The sequence below is a fragment of the Triplophysa rosa genome, linkage group LG7, assembly GCF_024868665.1.
Source record: "Triplophysa rosa linkage group LG7, Trosa_1v2, whole genome shotgun sequence".
Classification (NCBI taxonomy): Eukaryota; Metazoa; Chordata; class Actinopteri; order Cypriniformes; family Nemacheilidae; genus Triplophysa; species Triplophysa rosa.
Window position 1 is genome coordinate 21,555,599 of NC_079896.1, and position 21,499 is coordinate 21,577,097.

Consider the following 21,499-nt stretch of genomic DNA (forward strand, 5'->3'; position numbering starts at 1 on the left):
ATACAGTATGACATACAATGGTCTGGCCATACAATGTCGTTCACTGCTAGGATGAGGAGAGGACCAAGTTGCCCATTGTTCTCAACAAATGGAAGCTAATTGAGAGAAAATAAATTGATTGAATAGAATGGTCCATTGTAGAGCACACACGCATATTTAAATTGAACACATACAGCCCATTTGTGCACTTACTAGATCTATTTTTTGAGGGAGGGGTGGCAGGGGTTGGGGCAGTGTGTCTGTCCTCGATCCTGTGTGCAGGGTCTGTCAGACTATACTAACCAGACGTTTGTCTGCTGTCCAGGTGTGCACGAGTTTGTTGTTCACCTACGTCTGGACTCTGAGAACTAAGAGTTTACTGTTTGATGATTTGACTTTAATCTTGTCAGAATCAGTCAGCCTGCCTGTTGTTGTTTGTGCAGATTTTGCATACGTTAACGCCACATAGCTGAAGACAAGGGTCTTGTGGTTGAAGATTTGTGGTTGACAGGGGTGTGGTGTTGGCATATGCCTGTCTACAGGATATATGAGTATGTCTGCATCTACTGTGTGTCTGGGTGTGGATGTAGCTGCATATGTGTGAGAAGACTACGCGGAAAAGCAAGAGTATGAGTTTTGTATGAGCATTTTTTCTCTTTGATTGCGTGCGACAGGGTGCCATGCGAAACCACAGCTTCCTGATTTTTTTACACACTTGTTTGTGTCTTAAAGCTTAAGCTGTTGTGGACGTATTTGTCATGCAGCAAGTCTTATGCTTTACACAAAATTCGCTAAATAACAATTTGCATAAAATCTTTAAATATTAAAGCTAATTATAAATATATATACATAAACGTTTTTCTCTCTTTCACAGTTAAGTTTTTAGTCATGATCTGGTCGAAGTCACACACATAATGCTTCTTGTACCTGTTGTCTAGCGTGGAATTTTGTGCAGAATTAGTGTTAATAAACAAATAAATAAATAAATAACAACAATCATTTCAGTCGAGGCGCATTTACCATGTGGCCGTGACGCTATCTAGTGGACAAAAGCTTTCATTACTTCCGTTATTGAGGCTATAACCAACTCGGCCTACGGTTGTTTTTTTCAAGGCAAACTCAACACTTGTATTTTGGAACTAATAGAATAAATACAATTATAAATAACAAATATAAAGAACTATCATTTTTGTTTTTTCGGGTCAGAAGTTTTTCAATTTCAGAAATTATACGTTTACATACTGTGTGTATTTACGCTATTGCAATCAAGCACATTTTTTTGTGTTGTCTATTGTCTAATGTTTAATGTTAGTAAACTGTTGTAAACAAACAAATCGCGTTGTGTTTACCCACCAATTTAGCAAAAAAAGTCAAGCACGCATAGAATTATAAGCACAAAATATCTAAAATCTACCTATCTATTAAAATATATTTTTTATTAAAAATATCTGCAATATGTGGCACACAAGCTCAGATAAATGAATCAGTCAGGACTGTTTGGCGCATGCGCCGTCGCGCATTCTCAGGTCACGGGAATGACGTGCGTGAACGTTCCCAGGGCTGCTGAAGGCAACGTCAGCGGGTAAGGAAATGCGATGCCCTATAACATTTCAATAATCTACACATTGCTATTTGATTAATGCGTCTGGAAAAATATTAGCACCGGTATATTGTCAGTTTTCACTTGTGACCTGAAGTCGTGATGTCATTGTTTGTAGCGCAAGTTAGCGTTTACTAGGGTATTAATAGGAAAACGCAGCCCGAACTCGATGACTCCTTATCTTGTTTGGGATCCCATAACTGCTTTGTTGGTTGGAATATTTATGCGTTTATTATCCTGTATTTAGTATGGATACACAGTGCAACCCATGTATTGCTAGAAAGTATCACTGATGCACCACACAAATGCGAGCAAATGTAAGAAAAGCGAGCAGACTGGTTGCAACATTGTAACCGGAGCCCATGATGAGCTGGATGGGAGGAAGGTGCGATCCGAGCAGCTCAGCTCTGAATGAACAATGACTTGTAAATAACTGTGTTTTTGTGCTAAAGAAACACAATTTCCACTGTATTTAGTTGCGAGTACAACACCTCTTTAAATCGCGTAAAACACAAGAGTCTTAAAGCGCAATAGGTATCAGTACAGGTCAGCTGTGTGTTATAACCGCATTGTTTTTCTTATGAATCGACTGCATAATACGTTTGTTTGCTTTATATAGCCTGATATGTGTCATTGGAGACGGAAATGATTACAGACAGACATCGTTCAGTTAACAGCTGTTACTAATGGACAAAACATATGGAAAGAATACACAACTCCAAAGCTCAAATTCATCAGCTTTGTCTGTGAATATTCCAGTGATTTCTAATATGTCTTAATAATCTTTCCCAGTTATTTCAGTGTCTGCTGAATGCATTCTCTAAATTTAGTAAAGTAAGTATTTAAGTTTTTCCTTTTGAATGTGTGCTTCTTTTGATTCATGCCAGAATGTAAATTTCTGAATGTTGATTTCTTTTATTTTGCTCTTCAGTTCTAAACTGAGCTCACCAAAACATGGACAGCTATGGGTTTGTATATTGACTTTTCCGCTGAATGTTACCAATCCTCTCATTTGATTAAATCTGTAAATATCTATAGATCACTGCATGCCTTTGGTTCTCTCAGGTTCTCCAGCGATATGTTCAGTGGCAGAGCTGTTCTGGGGGAGGACAGCTCCGTCATGGCTCGAATGCAGAAGAAGTTCTGGAAAACCAAGCAAGTTTTGATCAAGGCCACAGGGAAAAAGGAAGATGAGCATGTGGTGGCTTCTGACGCAGATCTGGATGCCAAATTAGAGGTAGTAGCACATTTCTAAATCTCATGCCCTCTGTTTGAAAGGCTGTGTGTATGACTCGCACTGTTTTAATGATTAAAAGCAATGAAAATGTTTTTTATAGAAGTCTGTGAGCCAGGGAAAGACTGAGGAACAAACGAATGAGAGGGAGGGAGGTTAATGGAACATGAACTCATGATGATAGAGATGAGAGATGATGTCTGAGCTCTAGATGATGATGTGCTTTGATCAACGGTGCTTGATGTTACACCAGTTTGACGGTCAGTCAAAATGGGTATAAGCATATTTGGAACCCCTGTCTCTGCGCTGATCCCTCTGTATTTTTTCGATTTTAATACAAGTTTATTGGCAAGGCAAAATCAGCATTTTTGGTATTGTCAAACTATTTGCAGCATAGCTGCATTCAAAGAAAATAATGCTTCTTTATTATTTTCATTTCCCTCGGTATCTTAAACAATCTGGTTGTACATTTCCTATATATTTTCATGAGTCCAAATCAAATTGAGCCTGGATTCACACATATAGTTATATGCCTAGGGGAGCTTTAGTTTTTCCTGTTTGGGTTTGCTGACATTGGATTGGCCAACAGGGTTTTTCCTGGCTCAAAATGAGGCTGAGGTAGTGCCATCCTGATCTTGTACACACGTGTAGGCCTACCGTACCTTTAAGTGGCTTACCGAAGTGACTTTGAGTTTGACATTAAAAGTTCTAATAAAATTAGATCAAAATGACAATTATTAAGTTATATAAAACATTACTTTTATTCAACCAAACAGAAATGTTTTTTTTATCAAATAAAGCTTTTTATCATTTTCAACTAAGTTTTCAGCCCACAATAGCCAACTGAATTAACCAGTCTTTCTAAATGAGCAAAGCTCATTCACATCTTGCATTCTCTGTGGTTCATTTTAAATGATTCAAGGATCTCTTATATTAGTAACTTATATACTAGTAACTGAAAAGTTCAATAGTTTAAATGAATCGGTTCAAATGAGTCATTCGTGTGCGAGTCGTTCTGAATGCAATGTGCGTTCATACTGGCGAACTCGCTGTGTACACTACACGCTGATTCAACGATCCAACTGCACAGCTAAAGACATTACAATTATGTGCGTCATGTTAATTTAATAAATTGAAACGCAGGCTGGCTCTTGTTCTGCAACTCTTTTTAGCGCCTCAGTGTGCTGATAACGAAACAGCGCCTCCACTGTGGCGTAATGCCGCAACTGCAGTTACAAATGACAGTCTGATAAATGCACAGCAGCATTTCTTGTGAAGACTCGCAACATAATTTTGGCGAGAGCCTGAGGCGGCACGACATTTGACACGACATTTTCTCTATGCAGGAAAAACCCTGGCCAATCTCTCTTTGGAGGGTTGGGTTTTGGCCAATAAATTGTGCAAAATGGCTCTGACCGTACACTCCGACTCCGACAATTTTGATAATTTAACAAAAATGTATATAACCCTGTAATATACACAACATGAAATGCACTGACGATGACAAAGAAACTCTTTAGTGGAAGCACCGTGTGTGGCTATTTGTGTGAGAAATGGAGTGGAACAATATCGAACAATATATACATTAATTAACATCTGAGGTTACGTAGCTTTTTGATTATTTGGAATCAAGATCTTATAAATCTGTCGACCACTCATACTTTAAGGAAGTGTTTGTTTATGTGTGCTCATCTAATCTAGCCCTGCCTCGGGCTGTTACACTTAAGCATATCCTGGTTAACAGGCCATTAAACAGTTTCCTGATGGCGTGTCTGTGTTCGAGAGCAGAGAACAGTCCTCGAAAGCCCCCCCCGGCTGCTTGTTTATTGAACAGATGTCTGAATTTGAACTGCCTTAAGTAGGTTGTTTATTAAAAAAAGCTACGTTTCCTGGTAATGTAATGTACATAGATACCTTGAGCAGAATTTGTAGGTTAATCTGAATATGCATCGAAAGAAAACATGCAAAGCAGCCTAATGATGAAGGGTGTAACTGTTGAATGAGTGTCAGGCGTGTTAGTCGGTTAAACAGTAACCTGAAGGTCTCTGCTGCGAGGGTTACACCTTCCTGGTGTGTACCTTTGAAAAATCTTTCCAATATTTCTGGTGAACAGAAATGTTATGTTGATGTAAATGACTTTATTTATTTCTTTATTTCTAAGATTTCTGTATTTAGTCTCATTATTAAATGGTTCGTGCTTTTTTTTCCGAATTTCTTTGTGAGAGAACACTTGGTATGCACAACCACAATGAGTCAATTGTTTCAGAGTTTCTCTTTCCAGGTAAAGCACATGTACACACTCTTCCTTTCCCCCATCACTCTTAAAGTGATACTTCACCCAAAAATGTCAATTCTGTCATCATTTACTCGCCTTCGAGTTGTTCCAAATGTGTATCGATTTCTTTGTTCTGATGAGCACAGAGAAATATATTTGGAATAATGCTTATAACCAAACAGATCTCAACACCCATTGACTACCATAGTAGGAAAAAATACTTTATCATTTTTTTGTTCTGTTGAACACAAAAGAAGACATTTTCAAAAAATGTAGGACAGCAAACAGTTCTGGGGCACTTTTGACTACCATTGTTTTTTTCCTACTATGGGAGTCAATGGGGGGAAAAATCTGTCTGGTTATTAGCATTCTTCCAAATATCTTTCTTTGTGTTCATCAGAACAAATACATTTATACACATTTGGAACAACTCGAAGGTGAGTAAATGATGACAGAATTTTCATTTTTGGGTGTTGCCATGACAGCGAGGCTTGCTACTAGGCTATTTATGTGTACTGATGTGTTGTCTGGGTTTGGAGATACGAGATTTGTGTGCGTGTGCGTGTGTGTGACTGACCGACTGTATGAGGGTAAATGCTGAAGGCCATGAAAGACTCCGAGATTAGATCTGGTGTGTTGAGACAGCGCTTTACAGTGTGCTTAGTTTTTAGTCACTCTTTGCAAGCTTTTGTAAGAGGTCAGGTCAGGTTTGTTTGAGGTAAACTGAAAGAAAGGCTTTTGAGCACGACAACACAAAATGCTGGTACATGCCATTAAAGGGCGAGGTTAATAGCTTTTTCTCATAGGCTGAATTTTGATTAGTCAGCATTGGGGCCAAATATCTCTAAATTACTGTTGCTCATGGCAACAATCTGTAACAGGTCTTTTGTCAGGGGACTGCACCAAAATAAGTGAAAAATAAGTACTATACCTATGTTTACTCTTCAGAATTTCTACTTGTCCAGATTACATTATAGAAATCAAAGCAGAGTAAATGCTTGATTTACTGGTTAATGTTTAAAAGCAGGTGTGTTTGATTTTGTCCAGATTTGCGCAGACAAAACATAGGATTACCTTGAATGCGATTAGAGAAGAAAATGTTCCATGTGCTTATAAATTGCTCTTGCGGTACTGTCGAATTGTCAAATTCCAGAGATCATCTTTCCTCAAAAGTTGCATCAAAAAAAACGAATCACATGGCAGTTGTAGTCAGTGTTTGTCATTTTTCGTGTGGAACATGCATCAGAACATGTTTGTAAAACGCAATAAAGCGTGTTTGCAAAACGTTTGAGTGTGTTTTTTTAAGAATGTGTGACAGAAAGATCACATCAGCGTCTCTCTTCTCTGCAGTTTTTTCATTCAGTCCAGAGCACCTGCACAGAACTTCTGAAAATGATTGAGAAATACCAGCAAAGAATCACACGTAAGTGAGGAACACGATCTTCTACCCTCTTTGTCTGCCTAAACAATACAAAGACTCTTGTTCGGCTTGTTTTGAATGAGATGTCATACAATTTCTCGTAGTTTTTAGGGCTGCACGATCATGGGTAAAATGATAATCACGGTTATTTTGCCGTAAATATAAACGCAATTGTTTTGTCAGTTCAGAACTTAAGTATTGTTTTTAATTTCACTTCAGCATGTTTATTAGGCCTATATTTTACAGCCATGTATGTTATAACCTGCTGCCATTGAACTTCTTCAACACCGTATTTTAAAGCACGCGATCAATCCTCAAAACACTTCACCAAAAAATGAACATTTTGTGACCTTCGGAATGAAACCTTGCTACTCCATTTTTTATTTCTTGTTCTTTTGTTTATAAATCATTGGTCACCCTTCGTGTTTGTCTGTGGGTTTTGCAAAAAAGCATTAAAATAGTAGAAATGCAGTGGAAAAATGTTGTGTTTTGTATTTCCTGTAAAGTGGCAGTTTAAAAGATACAAGCTTTGTGATGATTTTCCGACGCTATCGGGAGTTTTGTGCTTGCTTTTAAAACATTAATATCACAACGATTTTGCTCAATTAATTTTGGGAAGCATACATCGTAATCACGATTAAAATACAATTAATCGTGCAGCCCTAGTTTCCATGGGTACAGATAGTGTAAGGTCAGAAGTCACTTATAAAGTTAAATATTTCTACGAAGGTGTTTTACTAATGATGGAAATGAACACGGCTTGTTAAGCCAATGTTATTTCTTATGTTAATGATACTGTTTTTGCTTGTGATCTTGTCTTTTCAGACCTCTCTCAGGAGGAGAATGAACTCGGGCTGTTCCTGCGCTTTCAAGCAGAACATGATAAAACAAAAGCAGGCAGTATGATGGACGCCACCAGTAAAGCCCTCTGTTGCTCCGCCAAGAAAAGGTTAGGACATTATAATTATAATAAGTATATTCAAATGATTCATTGTGGTTATTGTTATTTTATTTGCAAAGGTTGGCGTTATATTTGTGTATGGTAATGCTTGGAGAGTAGTCATTTTTTTACAATGTTTTGTTTTTCATGTTTTATTGTTAAATTATAATGAATAATTTATTATATTATTTTAGGTCAATATATTTATATTATTGTCAGTGGCAGCATTCTGTGGTCAGATGTTTTTTTTTTAATGCGGATTTGACTCTGGCAACCAGTTTCCTGCACTATACCAGTTTCAAGTCTCCAATAGAATGCTGCAGTCTCTTTCTTCACCACAATAAAGTACTTTCAATGCAAATAAAAATGTCATGCCTATTTATTTATTTGGTTAGTAGCCAGGTACTAAACCCAATAAAGCCAGCTAAAAAAGATCATGGAATAAACCCAGACAAGGTGATCAGGACATGTGTACGGAATGGGCTGTACAATGGTTGTCCTTTACAGTTGAGGCAAGAATGTTCTACTAATACTAAAGACACAAAAAACACAGCCTTGGATGGAATATGTTTATCACTGCATGCTACATTAATCCTGTGGTTATTAATAATGAAGCTAATAACAACAGTCTTTTGTCATCCTGTTCTGCCTGTCACATCCAGACTGGCTTTGTGTCCCCCTCTCTATCGGATGGAACAGGAAGTGGAGACGTTCCGGAGGAGAGCCATCGCCGACACTCTGTTGACAGTGAGCCGGATGGAGAAGGCTCGGACAGAGTACCGCGGAGCTTTGCTCTGGATGAAGGATGTCTCGCAAGAACTGGACCCAGACACTTACAAACAACTGGAGAAATTCCGTAAGGTAATGTAACGAAATCTATTGGAGGAGGAAGTGCATCTTTATAGGTCAACCTTCCCAAAAACTTCTAAACCTCAAATTCACATTAGTTTTAGATTACCTTAATCACAAGTCATGTTTACAGGTATAAAGGGGGTCCTAAAAGAATCATTAAAAAATTTGCTACTTTGAAAGAAATTAACAGTAAAATAAAGTAAATAAATTGTATTTACTTTCATGTTTTTATTTTAACGTTTTTACCTGTGTCTTATCAACATATTGACAATATAAACTCATAATCGGAGACCCTTAGCTTTAAATCGGAGTAGTCATGAGAAACGCATTTGAGACACATCCTAGATCTTAATATCAGGTGTAAACAGGTGCTCTCTGTGTTTGTGAACAGGTTCAGGCTCAAGTAAGAGGAACAAAAGTGCATTTCGAAAAGCTGAAAAATGATGTGTGTCAGAAAGTGGACATGCTGGGAGCCAGTCGCTGCAACATGCTTTCACATTCTTTATGCACATACCAGGTATAACATTATCAGCTAGAACCGATAATAACATGTTTAATTCTCCTTTACACTAACCTTTTTTTGGTTTATTTTCTTCAGACAACCCTCCTACAGTACTGGGAGAAGACCGCACATGTGATGTCTGGCATCCATGAAGCCTTCAAAGGATATGTGCCCTACCAGTTCACCACCCTCAAAGTGTGTGTTTGTATATGCCTGTCAGAAAATAAACGGAGGATATTATACGACGTCGTATGTAATGTATGACCGATTACAGGAGCTGAGGGACCCATTGGACCAGATTGCATCCGGACAGCCAGCAGAGGACAGCAAAGAGGAGGACAACAAGTCACATCCAGACAAGTGAGGATTTCTCGCTTTCGCCACCACGTTTGCTTTTTGCTTTAAGATTTTTCATTCAGTTATGTCTTTTATTCACTGCAACCCTTCACCTCTCTTATCTGCTGTGTTCAGACAAAAGGTCTTTCTGAAGGCTCTTATTTCTGATCTGTGAGTTTATCACTGTACTCTAGTTCTTTTACAAGCTCCCCCTGTAAACAGGAAACACGCTTTGAGTTCCACTGTCATTTCCTGTTTGGGTGCTAGTGCGAAATCAGACGTATTTTGTTTCTCCAATACCCTGTAATAAGGCCCACACCCTTTCCCTCGAAAACGTTGCTTAAAGTCCCAGTGAAATAAAAAATGACAGTGCCTATTTTTCATGAAAATTTGCAGTGTGATTGTAATTCTCTTTTTAAAAATCATGTGCCCTCATAATCTTTAGTTCAAATCTGAAAATGCACTGTAATGAGTATCCATCTTAGATGATGTATGTTAGACGGCTTGGGCGGAGCATCTGTTAACTCCTCCCTTTAAGTGTCAGTCTGCTGCCAGTTCCGTTTCAAAATGCAACGGCTGTTTCTGTACATCCAATCAAATCGCAGAGAAAGACGAAAGCCACGTCCACTATTTTTCTCATTCAAAATTCACTCTGAAATGCGTCAAAATACGGAAGTAAAAACGATCGCAACTTCCTTTTCACAGGGACTTTATGTGACCTACCCTTCGTCATTTGAGATTTTAATGATGGTGTTTAGTAATGCTAATCTGATACAGTGCGTGTCTAGTAAACATGATTTACCATTTCCGGTCGTACGAATGAATCGCATCCATATAACTGTGAAATTAATCTGCTGTTTGTGTTTTTGTGTTTTAGTCTGGTGTCACTTGAAGATGAACAATTGGGTGACTCATCTGAGACCGGTATGTTTGGGAGCACACCCACTGGAACAACAGGATTCCTGTGCCTGTTAGCCTCATTATGATTAAAATGCTAGTTATGAGAACATGTTTTGATCATTGTTGTTCACAGTTTCCACCCGTGCTGTGGATGGACAGAGCAGAGGGTCTGACAGTTCTTTGTGTGCCAGTCTGGACTCTGGTAAGTTGGGTTTTATATGCGTGTGTGTGTGCCCTAGGGCTTGTATCCGTGTAGCCGTCCATAATAGTCAACAAGCTAGAACTATAAATAATGAAGAAATATCTTCATTTTTAGTGCTTGTTTTGTCTTATTTGAAATAAGTCATCTTAAGACCCCATTCGAAGTTTGTTAAGGCCACTGATATATGACAGTAGTGGCCAAAGAAATGTTCCTCCTGGTGTCACAACTGACGTTTTATGATGCTTAACTAGGTGCCACAGACCCAAAGAATCAAATAAAACTATTTGTCTAGCCGACTCCTAGTTTGCAACCATGTGTGTGACCAAATGTTTTGAAAACACCTGTTTGCATCTCTGATGTTGATCTCCATGTACTGCAGCTTTTAATGAACAGTTAGGCCCCATCCGTGAAGCTAGCGTGGACGATGACCTGCTACTCATGACCTCAGACCCTGCCCCCATAATGACTCTGACCCCTTCCCTTACTGCAACCCTGAACCCAGCCTTGCCTGCTGTACAACCCCAAATACCGCAATGGGATTTAAACACCTCAGAGGAGGGAAGGCAAGAAGGTTTGTCCAGATCACTAGACCTGGTATAGATTCCTATCTGGGCATCTCTTAACGCCCACCGCTCCCTTATGACCTGTTCTTGCCTAAAATCAATCTGCTTTGGATGTGTTTTAACATCCTTTTCTGTCAGCCTTAACACAGCAGTGCAGTTTTTATGCTCATGATTCTGTCCACCTTCCGATTCTCTTCTGAACTGTAAACGATGTCTTCAAAATAAAGCTGTGTATTCTTCATTCTTCATATTTGCTCTTTTTCCATCTTTTTGTGAGCCTCTGTTTGCTTGTTGATTTATTCTCTCGAAAAGAAAACTTTTTTGTGTGTTAACAGGCAGGGACCTGATGTCTGATGTTTTACACGCTGGAGAAGTGAAAGAAGAGGATGTAGAGAGAGGCGATCTGTCATTCTTGCAGGATCTGCTCAGTCCTGGGGCTGCGGGGGGCGCTAGTGAGTTCAGTAAGGCGTGGCAGGACGCTTTTGGCTGTTTCGAGGCTCCTTCTGCTCCCGTCACTGCCGCTTCACAGCAGACGGCAACAGCAAACACACACACTGGCTTCCTGCCATCTCATCTCCTGGACCACAGCCTCAGCACCACAGGTTTGCCAATTATTTTAGACACCCCTCCAGTGGCAGGAGGAATAAAATGCAAAACCTTGTTTCTCCTAATATGCTGACAGCGTGACATGTGGCTCACTCTTACTTGTTTTTTACTGTTATTCAGGATGGGCAACACCCCCTATGTTTCAAGCCCCACCCCTCCAACCACCATCTAGTGGAGGACAAACTCAGCCCACCCAGAATAGCCCAAACTCTTCTGTCAATGGTGCGAGTTTTATAGTTTTGATTTTAGTTTTATTTCGTTTTATTAATATTTTAAATGAGATTTTTAGTTTTCATGTTAGTTTTAGCAACTTCGTTATATGCTTTTGTCAGTTTATCATTTAATTGTTTATTTTTTGTTGCTATATAAGATTAATAAACAAAACTAAAAATAAAACATAATATCAGTGCTTTAAACGTATTTCAGTTTATTTGAGGCAACATTTCAAAAAAAAAATTCCCCCAATTTTTAGGCCAGTAGTTTATTTGATTTAAAGAACAGAAATGCTTGTCAAAGTTTTAATTTTAGTAAACTAAAATAACCTTGCTAAGAACATATAGACAAAGAATGTTGTTGTAGTACATCAGTGTTGTTGTTGTAGTTGCTGTAACATTTGATATTCTGGTCTCAATTTGATATTTTGGTCTCAATTTGATCATTTCTGATGTCATAAATCCCTTGAACGTTTACTGTTTGTGTGTTGATTTGTGTACTGTGATGTCAGCCCCTAACGGAAGCTCCAGGGATATGTCTGCATGGTTCAACCTCTTTGCAGATCTGGACCCTCTGTCCAACCCTGACGCTATTGGACGCAGTGATGAGGAGCTTCTTAATGCCTGAGGTGTGTGTGACCTTTATTCCAAACGACATAGCACGGTCTCAAGTCAGACGTCAGGAATTATAACTGACAACTTTATTGTATAAGGCCCCATTTTCTATGGGAGATTCTTTGAGCTTCATCCATACTTTCCTCCTGCTTTGATTTCCTTCAGTGAGCGAAGACGTGAAGTTGGAGCCCATCCAAAACAGTTCTGTGTCCATTAGAATGAAGGAAATGAGCACATATCCCAAAACCTCTGTCTGGAGCTGGAACGCTACCTCTCCTAAACAAATCAACCTGAGCCACGGACGGATCCAGAAATCTGAATCCAGTTATGGGAATATGTCTCTTCTTTCTCGTTCTTTCAGTGTGTGTGTGTGTGTTTTGTGTGAGTGACTCTACTGTATGTTTATTAATACACGGAAGGGAAAAGCTTTGAAGACTTCACTATATATGTATATCACTATATCTGAGTTTTGTTACATGGGAAAGTATCCTCATGAAGTGCACATCTGCAAAGGGAAATAAAGATTTGAAGGCTGTAAGTAGATCAAATGCGGGACCAAAATAATAGTGTATAAATATCTCTCCTTTGTACAACAGAAACGTTTTAAATGTCCAGAAACAGGGTTACAGATTTATCACACGGTTTTTTAATCATGAGATACCCAAAGTTCACATGCATCACAAATAATTATTTTTGGAGACACTGGATGGCTTAACTCTAATAATAAAACAGATGAATTAAATTATTTATTACCATAACAAAAATATTTCTATGAACTACATATGCAAGTCGTTTGCTGTGCCATTAGCTTGGGAGGTGAAAAGGTGAAATTTTGATTTAATAAGACATTTTAATAAGAATTTTATCCTGACGTTCTTCACAGTCACTGTGCTGAAACACGAGTGGATTTCGTGTGCTTGTGTTGTGTTTGTGTCACATTTCATTTTATTCCATGTTATCGATCTAAAACTACGACAAATTTGGTCTTTTCTATTGCTTTGTATTAAAAACACAAATTGTCGCTTGCACTAAACTGTCTCCGAGTAATATCTCGGATGGTTATAGAATGTATCTTGTCTTTTTGAATAGTGGACTTGAGAATGTAACCCTGAAACATTTATATTAAACATGAATATCACTCCGTATTCTATCTTTCTTTGCCCTCAGATTTTCGAAGTGTCTGAATGATTTTTTTCTTGTGTTAGGGACATTATTGTAACAGTTTTTGTACTTGTGAAAAAAAGAATGTACACTGAACCATTTACAGCTGCTTTCTTCTGTTTATTTTATGCAACCGTTTTGTCTCAGTTAAATAAACAATGTACTTGTAAATTTTCATTGAAGGAAACTGGAAGCGGAGAGCCAGCATCAGCTTTCGTACCCCATGAGAGGAAATAAATTTGAGTAAATTTCCGTAAGTGTTTGGGGTATGTGTTGTTACTCCCATCATTGTTGCCACAAATCTGATTTAGGATACAGCTTAAAGGTTATTTCACAGAAAACAAACAAATTATTAAACAGTCGAACTAAGATGTAAACTGGTAGGCTAACAACTAAAAACAAATGAATACAATTTTCTGTCAATGTATATCAGCCCCTGGTCTAATTTACACATTTTTCAGTATTAAGGCAATAACATACGTTTTACGTTGGATTCCTTGGTTCAAATGTGTTTTTACAGGACGAAAGTTGGGTAACTGAATGACTAATAGAATATATCACAGTATAAAGATGCTACAATTGAAATTCGTATATTTTCGGTCAAAGCCATGCTTTTCTCTTATGTAGTTGCAATACAATCTCACGGGAAATCGTAACTCTTTTACGAGGTCGCTAAATCTTATAAATTCATATCATCTGGTTTGTACGTTTTAGTAGGATTTGCTTTCGCAACAGTGACGTTAGGTTTAGGGGTGGAGTTAGGGGAGGGGCTTCAGTATTGATTTTTCCTAATCTTACGTTTTTGTAAGATTTAGTCACCTCATAAAATAGTCGCGAATTAGCACCTTTTTTCTTTCCGCTTTTTGTTTTGCTGTTTTTTAAGCATTTTAAAAAATAATTTTGTTTACCAACACTTAGCTTTACCTCATTCACAGCTTTACCTCATTACACTCTTCAAATAACAGCATTGAGTCTTGAATAGAACCAATCCTACTGTAAGATTTTGCGTTGCTGCATCGTAATATGAAGCACAGTTCCAAAATAACGTTTCAGTGCATGTCCAGTTTGTTCATAGGCTACCATCAAAATGTCCTCTCGCACCAGTATATCACAGTAAGCACATATACAGGTTTATGTATATGGGGGAGGGTTCTATACATTTGAGAGACCAACATAGACATGGATGAAAAAGGACTTTAAGCAAATGAGATGGTGGGATCTAGGCACATTTGTTAGTCCTCCTCGAATTTGCTACAGCATCTCTGTACCTCCAGCACTATTCAAACTGCATGTAAACCACAAGCAAGAAAAACTGCAATCTATATCCTTCATTTGACAACTAAATCAAATCACATGTAGGTAAACAATGCATATGTACATAAGTAAATCCAAAAGGCTTCATGGTAAAATGTAATAAACTGCAATGCGAAGATTTTTTTGGCAATATACATTATACAACACCCTTAATCACATCCCTCCTAGAAGACGTAATACCCTTGTTACCAAATGCGCTTCTTGTTCAAGTTTTAGATCGACATCTCTCTGAGTTGTTTAGATCACTGCATGTTTTAAAATGAAATCAAACAATACAGCAGTGGGAAATAAGTCGTTTCTGTTCACCATCTGGGATTTCAGGGCTTTAACCCTCTGGCTCCTCAAGGTGTCGCGGGAGACACGGCGACTGACGTCCACGGGACAGGACGGGGCCCATGGAGGGGGACAGACTCCTGACCCCGACCCCACCTAGAGGCACCAATGAGGGGGAGATGCTACGATATCCCACTCCGCTACGGAAGTTCATCTCCTGGGTGGGCATCAGGGGCTTTAAGATGCTCACCAGGCAGAATGCGGAGCCGCTTTTGGGAATGAAGTTCACCTTGTTCCTGTCTGGGCAGAGATATGGAGGAATCTCGTGGAGAGGTCTTGGCCTAGAGGAGAAGAGGGAAACAGATACATGATTAAAACAGGAAAAAGTGATGATAGACTTGAGCTGTTTCCTGGTTTACGACAGTTTGAGAAGTAGCTAGTTCACTACATTCCCGATTTCTTTTTGTCTTTTGTAATTTAAATGTCCCATTGACATAAACTGTAGAATGCTTGATTTACTTTAAGTAACATCTGCAAACATTTTTATTAAAGCTGCAACTTTTTGGTTAAAAATTAAAAGAAAATCCAACACATAAATAAGTACATAAATAATCAGTGTGGAAAACTGTCGTCATTGATAACGATAAGACACAATTTGACAGGAAGCGTTTTTACATCATATAACCATACTATGTAAAGGTAAGAACATAAAGTAAATTTCCTCATTTATTTTTCTCTTTTAATGTTTCTTTATTTTTCTGGAATGATTAAAGGTGTATTGGTATAGCTATATATTGTTATTGGTAATTTTTTAATTCTTGTGGCAAATTTTATTTTCACAAACAAAGACTTATTAAGAATACTTTTATAGAATTCTCATGTAAAGCAGAACATTTAATCAAATCAATAAAGAATAATTAACAATAAAAAAAAATATTTTTTCAAGAAATATGATGAGATCTTTCATGTACTGTAAATTATATTGTTTTAGATCCTTTTTGTATCATTTTACTTTATTGTTTATTTTTCACATATATGGACTTGTTCTATTATGCAAGAATAAATAATGTGTATGTGTAATTGTGTATGACGTTAAAAAAGAATGTAACCTGCAATTTTATGCGATAGAGAGACAAAAGCTTTCAAAACTGTACATTTTCCCCAAAAATGTTATATTATATTATATTTAAATTGTATTATTGTGTAAATTGTATTATAACTGTACAATCTGTATTATATGCAAACCGTATTAAAAACAGATTAAAATGTAAAAAAGCTTTTAAAAATTTAAGCATCTCTATTTGTCTGAAATATTTCAATCAAGCTCTATATTGCACTTTATTCATAGGAACTGTAGATTTTTATTGTTAATCCCCAGAATATAGACCAAACATTTACAGATTGTTCACTCACTGGTTTTCCTCAAAGGCTTTAATCCTCTCGCAGCCCTCAGGAGGCTCCCGTTTGAACATGTAACTGTTATTGGGCTTTGGAGATGAAGCGTATTTGGGGAGAGGAGACCAAGGTCCGAAGTCTAAAACAGGAAGGAGGAGAATTTAGGAATGGGGTAGCTGGATTGTGTGATGATGATATTTACGTGTCTCACCTCTTTCTCTGCTCTCATTGAGTGTGTCATCTTTTGGGAGCGGACTGTTTCCCACCGTGTCATTGAGGATGCTGAGGTACGAGGGGGAGACGGAGTCAGCCCGGCTGCTGTTGTTGCTACGGTTACTGCCGAGCCCACCGTTCGAGGGCGTCTGCGTGTCGATGCTGCGGGTGCTGCTGCTCCGCTGCGGGAGGGGAGGGGGAGCGCGGTGCCCATCTGGAACATCCTGTGGCTAAAACACACACACGCTGATGGTGAATCCTTTATTCCGTAAAACAAAGTCTTTGTAATAGATCCCAATTAGATACAATGTGGTTTATAAAGATTTACTATTATGATCTCATCCCGTTCCACAGTGTCCCGTATGATGATGCGTTCAATCTCCTGGTTGAGGCCCTCTATGCTGTTCCGGAATCTGGGAGGTGTGGATTTGGAGATGGGGATTGGGATCAGGATGGTTTTGGGCATCTGAGACTGAGAGACCACCAGAGTAAAAACCAGAAGTTACAAAGCTGAATGTTTTCTAGTCCAATGCATATGTTTATGCCAATGCCGAATGAAACCAGATCCTGTAATCCTGTTAAAACTACTCCCACACACACAGTAAACCCACACAAAACCCTTCATCGCCAGGAATCAAACATTCTGCCAGGATACGCTCCATCATAACACACAAACCAGAGAGCATTACTGTTGAGAGCCCATTACTGCCAGGCTTGAGGGGACATTTTGGAGATGGTGTATGATGTAAGTGCTCTTTCTCTTTTCTATTCTTCATTTTTTTCTTATCGTCACAGTCATGAGTATGAGTTACCTTAGCAAGTACAGAAAGAGAGTACTGACATGTATCATGTGATGTGACTTCAAAAAATATACATAAAATTGTATAAATATTGTTGTTCTGCTGAACACAATAAAAGATATTTGAAAGAATGTTTGTAACCAAACAGTTCTGGGGCACCATTGGGTTGGAGTGAGTCGTTGGTTGCAATTCGCAACCTCACCGATAGATACCGCTAAAATCTCCACATTGCTCCTTTAATAAAAAAACTACAACGTCAGTTTCTCCAAAACAAGCCACGGACCTCAGGGACAGTCCTAATTACATAAGTGTCAAAAAAGCCTCAAAATTGGGACAGATAGGAAAATGGGACGCTATTAAAATTCTCCAGATGTTCAGCCTACTTTAAAGGGATACTACACCCAAAAATAAAAATTATGTCATCATTTACAACCTTCGAGTTGTTCCAAATCTGTATAAATTTCTTTGTTCTGATGAACACAGAGAATGATATTTGGAAGAATGCTTATAACCAGACAGATTTTGCCCCCCATAAACTACCATAGTAGGAAATACTATAACGGTAGTCAAAAGTGCCCCAGAACTGTTGTCCTACATTCCTCAAAATGTCGTCTTTTGCGTTCAACAGAACAAAAAATTAAAAAGTCATTTTTCCTACTATGGGAGTCAATGGTGCCCAAGAACTTTTTGGTTATAAGCATTCTTCCAAATATCTTTCTCTGTGTTCATCAGAACAAAGACATTTATACAGATTTGGAACAACTCGAAGGTGAGTAAATGATGACAGCATTTTCATTTTTGGGTGAACTATCCCTTTAATGCACTGAAGTACATGAGCGCCCATCTACATGCACACAAGCACAATTGGCCTTCTGATGGCTGCTGCTATGTGATGATGTCTACCTGTGATTGGATTATGGCATGGTTGCCATTAAAAGGTGACTTGCGGTCTTTGTCACGGCGATGGCGGCTGCTGCGTTTGCTGCGCTGGAGCTGCTGGCGTAATTTGGCAATCTAAAAGAAGCCAACAACGGTAAATAACATCAAAGGAAAAGAGAAAAAATAATATTACGAGTCCAACTACTAAACCTTATTTGTGTGAATGTTGTAAAACCTCTCTCACCTCTTTAAGCTGGTCAGTGCTGCCGCATGAAGCCGATCGCTTATGAGATCCTCTCCTCCGCTCATCTACCCAGGCCCTAGGGGTCTGATAAAAAAGAGAGAGAATAAGAAAGTGGAATTGTGTGTTTGAAATGAAAACGCTGATGAGAAACAACTTCAAATGATTTAAGGATCAAATTTGTCATTTCTACACCACAATCGTCAACGAACACAAAAATAAAATAATACAAAATCATTTATACATAATTGTTTTTAATCAGATTGCTCAAACAAACGCTCATTGCCAATGGTTGAGCAAATGGTGTTGTGCCTGGCGGATCGGGTGAGATTCCTTCATCTTTTAGTTTTTTTTTGTTTAAAATTTTGAAATCTTTAAATTAGACTATACTCAATCTATAAAACATAAAATCTATACTGTACTAGTGTGCTTGTGTACAATCAAAATGATTTCACATTTCATTTGTAGGATTTTAAGTGTGTTTATCGTAAACTTGACAGAATCTGTTTCATTTTGTTTTAATATATTATTGAAATATGTAAAAAAATGTCACATTACAGAAATAGAGTGCTATGTAAAATAACGTCATTTACAAAAAAAGACAAAATAGTTATTTTATGTTTTTTTCTGGCTCCCCAGCTGACTGAATATTACTGTTTTGTATAGGCCTAGTTTTTTTACAGTGTACTTATTGTAGTATAGATCAGCATATACTGTATACTGTATCTCACCTGAGTTGCCTTGTCCCTCATTTAGAGGGTGTAGTGGGCGGAGCTGCCGTGCCGCTGCCAGGTCCTTGATAGGCCAGAACGTACAGGTGAGGTCAAGGGATGATCCCTTTGTTTCAGCTGGAGGAGGGGCTTTCGCAATGAAGAGTGACTAATGTAAAAAGAAACAGATAACAAAGTTGACATATTACTGATCAATATTTTGACGATTAGATTGTATTATTTTAATCTTCTAGTATTTTTTCTTTCACTACAAAAATGCTGACCAGCTGAGCCAGCATTTAAGCCCCCCCCCTTCTGTAAAATATTCATTATCTCCTGCCTCTCTTCATAATCTCTTAATCCATGTGTGGTCTATGTTTTGTTTTAACCTCTGTCCCATATTATCCATATCGTCCCCTCATCCTTTATTTTTCACTGCTTTATTTTTCCTACAGTATGTATCATTTTCACACGCATAAACAAACTAAAACATTATTGTGGTCTCTGTGAAATGCAGTCTGCATTTTTTAACATTTACACTATGTAAACATATCGCATCTATTTATTTATACATACTGTAATGCAACGATTTTAATTCATATTAAGATAAAGGCTACAGTAAATGAATATTGCTCATAATGCAATGTTGTTTACCCAATGCAGTGCCCCCTAAAGCCTGCTTTCAACCCTCTTGTTTGCTATGGCAACCAATCTTGAAAAGCCAAGATATTAATGCAATGCACAACACGCTGGCTGGCAGTCAAAATAATTGCGATAATATTTGTAATAAAAGAAAATAATAATAATCACCAATGTGCTTATACAGAATCACATTATCCAAAACAATATCACGTTTCTCGAATCAATAAAAATGGTCAAGCTTCATTTTGGTTCTTATTTCAAATGCATAAATACAAATGTTAAATATATATGCCTCATAAATGCATTGCTCGATGACTGCAACAAACGCACAGTCGCATTAAACTCTGGGCTCGGTGTGATATCTGCAGCACCGCACCCGCATGAAGGAATAACGAAAACAAGGCGACGACCATCATGCATCTCATCATGTGCCAATACACAGATCGGATCATCTACATTCTTCATAATCCACAACACATGCATCCATTCACTATATCTGCTTGCAAAACAATATCCACAATAGAACATCAAAAATGCATTGATAATAAGCGCTGGTTAATTCATCCAGCCGGGTACCCACCTTTGACTGATGAGGGAAGGACGTCACACAACGCGTTCATTGTCCTATGAAATAAAAAGAAAAGGACAACAGTGCGTGATGGATCCAGCGCAATAACGTTAAGAAGGTCGTTTATAAAACCGGCTGGTTGTTGGTGGAGGGCGGCCGGTGTTGCTGGGTCAGAGAAACAGAATGAGGATGCGCAGAGGCGTTGCTATGGGCGTCGCTGGTGCTGGTTGCTGGTGGTGGTCGATGCGTAGCTGATCCTAGAGCTGCTGTAATACCGAGGTGAGTCAATGTACGAGTAAGTCCTTTGAAGGAGAAATGGTTCTATTCTGCTGGCAGATGGACTTAATGTGGACGGCACTGGTGTGGTTTTTGCGGGTGCACACGTGTCTTTGGGGAGGGGTGATAAGGGTGCCCCTCGGTGGACAGCTGACGTTGGAGATGCGCGCTCCCTCTGCCAGCCACTCAGTGGTTCAGTGACCGTGCTCGCGCACACCACACTACGTTACTGTTGCTGAGGCGCGTGGGGCTGTTTTTCCTCCGCGTGTGCTGGTGTGCTGGTCCACGACCACAGATAGGCGCTAAAACACTAAAATTGAAATTCAAAGGTATAGCAGGCTGTACAGTAGGATGCTTCAATGTAAATTGCTATATTAAATTTAGTTACGTTGAATTAAATTTGATACCCACCAGCGTAAGAAATCTGCGCTCTACGTGAAACATAAAGGACGAAAATTTAGCCTATTGGTTATTGGTTGAATTTCACACTAACTGTGATACTATAAAGATAAAAGCAAACGTTAAATAAAAAGGTATTAAAACACACAATATTTGAGTTATTTTTTATTACGATAAGCATTTGTATTTCATTTATTTAGCAACATTGTAACACAGTAATGTTAACATTGGAACAGTCCTTTAGAACATTCCTAAATCAATTCTACTTTTCATTCAAGTTATTTTTTTATTTAAAATAAATGTGATAAATGATCTGAATAGATAAAAAAAATGTATTGTATAGAAAACCAATAACGAGTCTGTATTTATCATCCTGGTTCATCTGTAAAGCC

At 38.3% G+C, this 21,499-nt stretch overlaps 2 protein-coding genes across 3 annotated transcripts; one reads left to right on the forward strand and one right to left on the reverse strand.

The window, feature by feature from the left end:
* Nucleotides 1-1,489: 1,489 nt before the first annotated feature.
* Nucleotides 1,490-13,381, forward strand: ical1 (islet cell autoantigen 1-like). Of its 2 annotated transcripts, XM_057337142.1 has the most exons (17): nucleotides 1,490-1,561; nucleotides 2,372-2,413; nucleotides 2,511-2,547; nucleotides 2,645-2,816; nucleotides 6,439-6,511; nucleotides 7,334-7,457; nucleotides 8,111-8,309; nucleotides 8,692-8,817; nucleotides 8,899-8,997; nucleotides 9,077-9,162; nucleotides 10,016-10,062; nucleotides 10,172-10,240; nucleotides 10,620-10,811; nucleotides 11,139-11,405; nucleotides 11,530-11,631; nucleotides 12,134-12,250; nucleotides 12,402-13,381. In XM_057337142.1, exons 3-16 carry the CDS (start codon nucleotides 2,534-2,536, stop codon nucleotides 12,247-12,249), a joined length of 1,686 nt encoding a protein of 561 aa, XP_057193125.1. In that variant the 5' UTR covers nucleotides 1,490-1,561; nucleotides 2,372-2,413; nucleotides 2,511-2,533; the 3' UTR covers nucleotide 12,250; nucleotides 12,402-13,381. The 2 variants fall into 2 exon arrangements, with proteins under 2 accessions (XP_057193125.1, XP_057193126.1); XM_057337143.1 differs by lacking the exon at nucleotides 10,620-10,811 and having other exon boundaries at nucleotides 1,491-1,561.
* Nucleotides 13,382-13,493: 112 nt separating this feature from the next.
* On the reverse strand, nucleotides 13,494-20,912 carry fam117ba (family with sequence similarity 117 member Ba). Its single transcript, XM_057337144.1, has 8 exons — nucleotides 20,445-20,912; nucleotides 19,244-19,391; nucleotides 18,516-18,599; nucleotides 18,296-18,406; nucleotides 16,921-17,064; nucleotides 16,591-16,822; nucleotides 16,398-16,518; nucleotides 13,494-15,325 (listed from the first exon to the last, which is right to left on the reverse strand). Exons 2-8 carry the CDS (start codon nucleotides 19,262-19,264, stop codon nucleotides 15,037-15,039), a joined length of 1,002 nt encoding a protein of 333 aa, XP_057193127.1. The 5' UTR covers nucleotides 19,265-19,391; nucleotides 20,445-20,912; the 3' UTR covers nucleotides 13,494-15,036.
* Nucleotides 20,913-21,499: the final 587 nt, after the last annotated feature.

Excerpts from the sequence above, each read along its gene's own strand:
- ical1 (XM_057337142.1), top strand. Across the intron at positions 8,998-9,076 it reads ACCAGTTCACCACCCTCAAA|GAGCTGAGGGACCCATTGGA; the intron begins GTGTGTGTTTGT and ends GACCGATTACAG. Across the intron at positions 10,063-10,171 it reads GGGTGACTCATCTGAGACCG|TTTCCACCCGTGCTGTGGAT; the intron begins GTATGTTTGGGA and ends TGTTGTTCACAG.
- fam117ba (XM_057337144.1), bottom strand. The coding sequence starts at position 19,264 with ATGAGGGACAAGGCAACTCAG. Across the intron at positions 18,600-19,243 it reads TGAGGGACAAGGCAACTCAG|ACCCCTAGGGCCTGGGTAGA; the intron begins GTGAGATACAGT and ends CTTTTTTATCAG. Across the intron at positions 16,823-16,920 it reads AACGGGATGAGATCATAATA|CCACAGGATGTTCCAGATGG; the intron begins GTAAATCTTTAT and ends TGTGTGTTTTAG.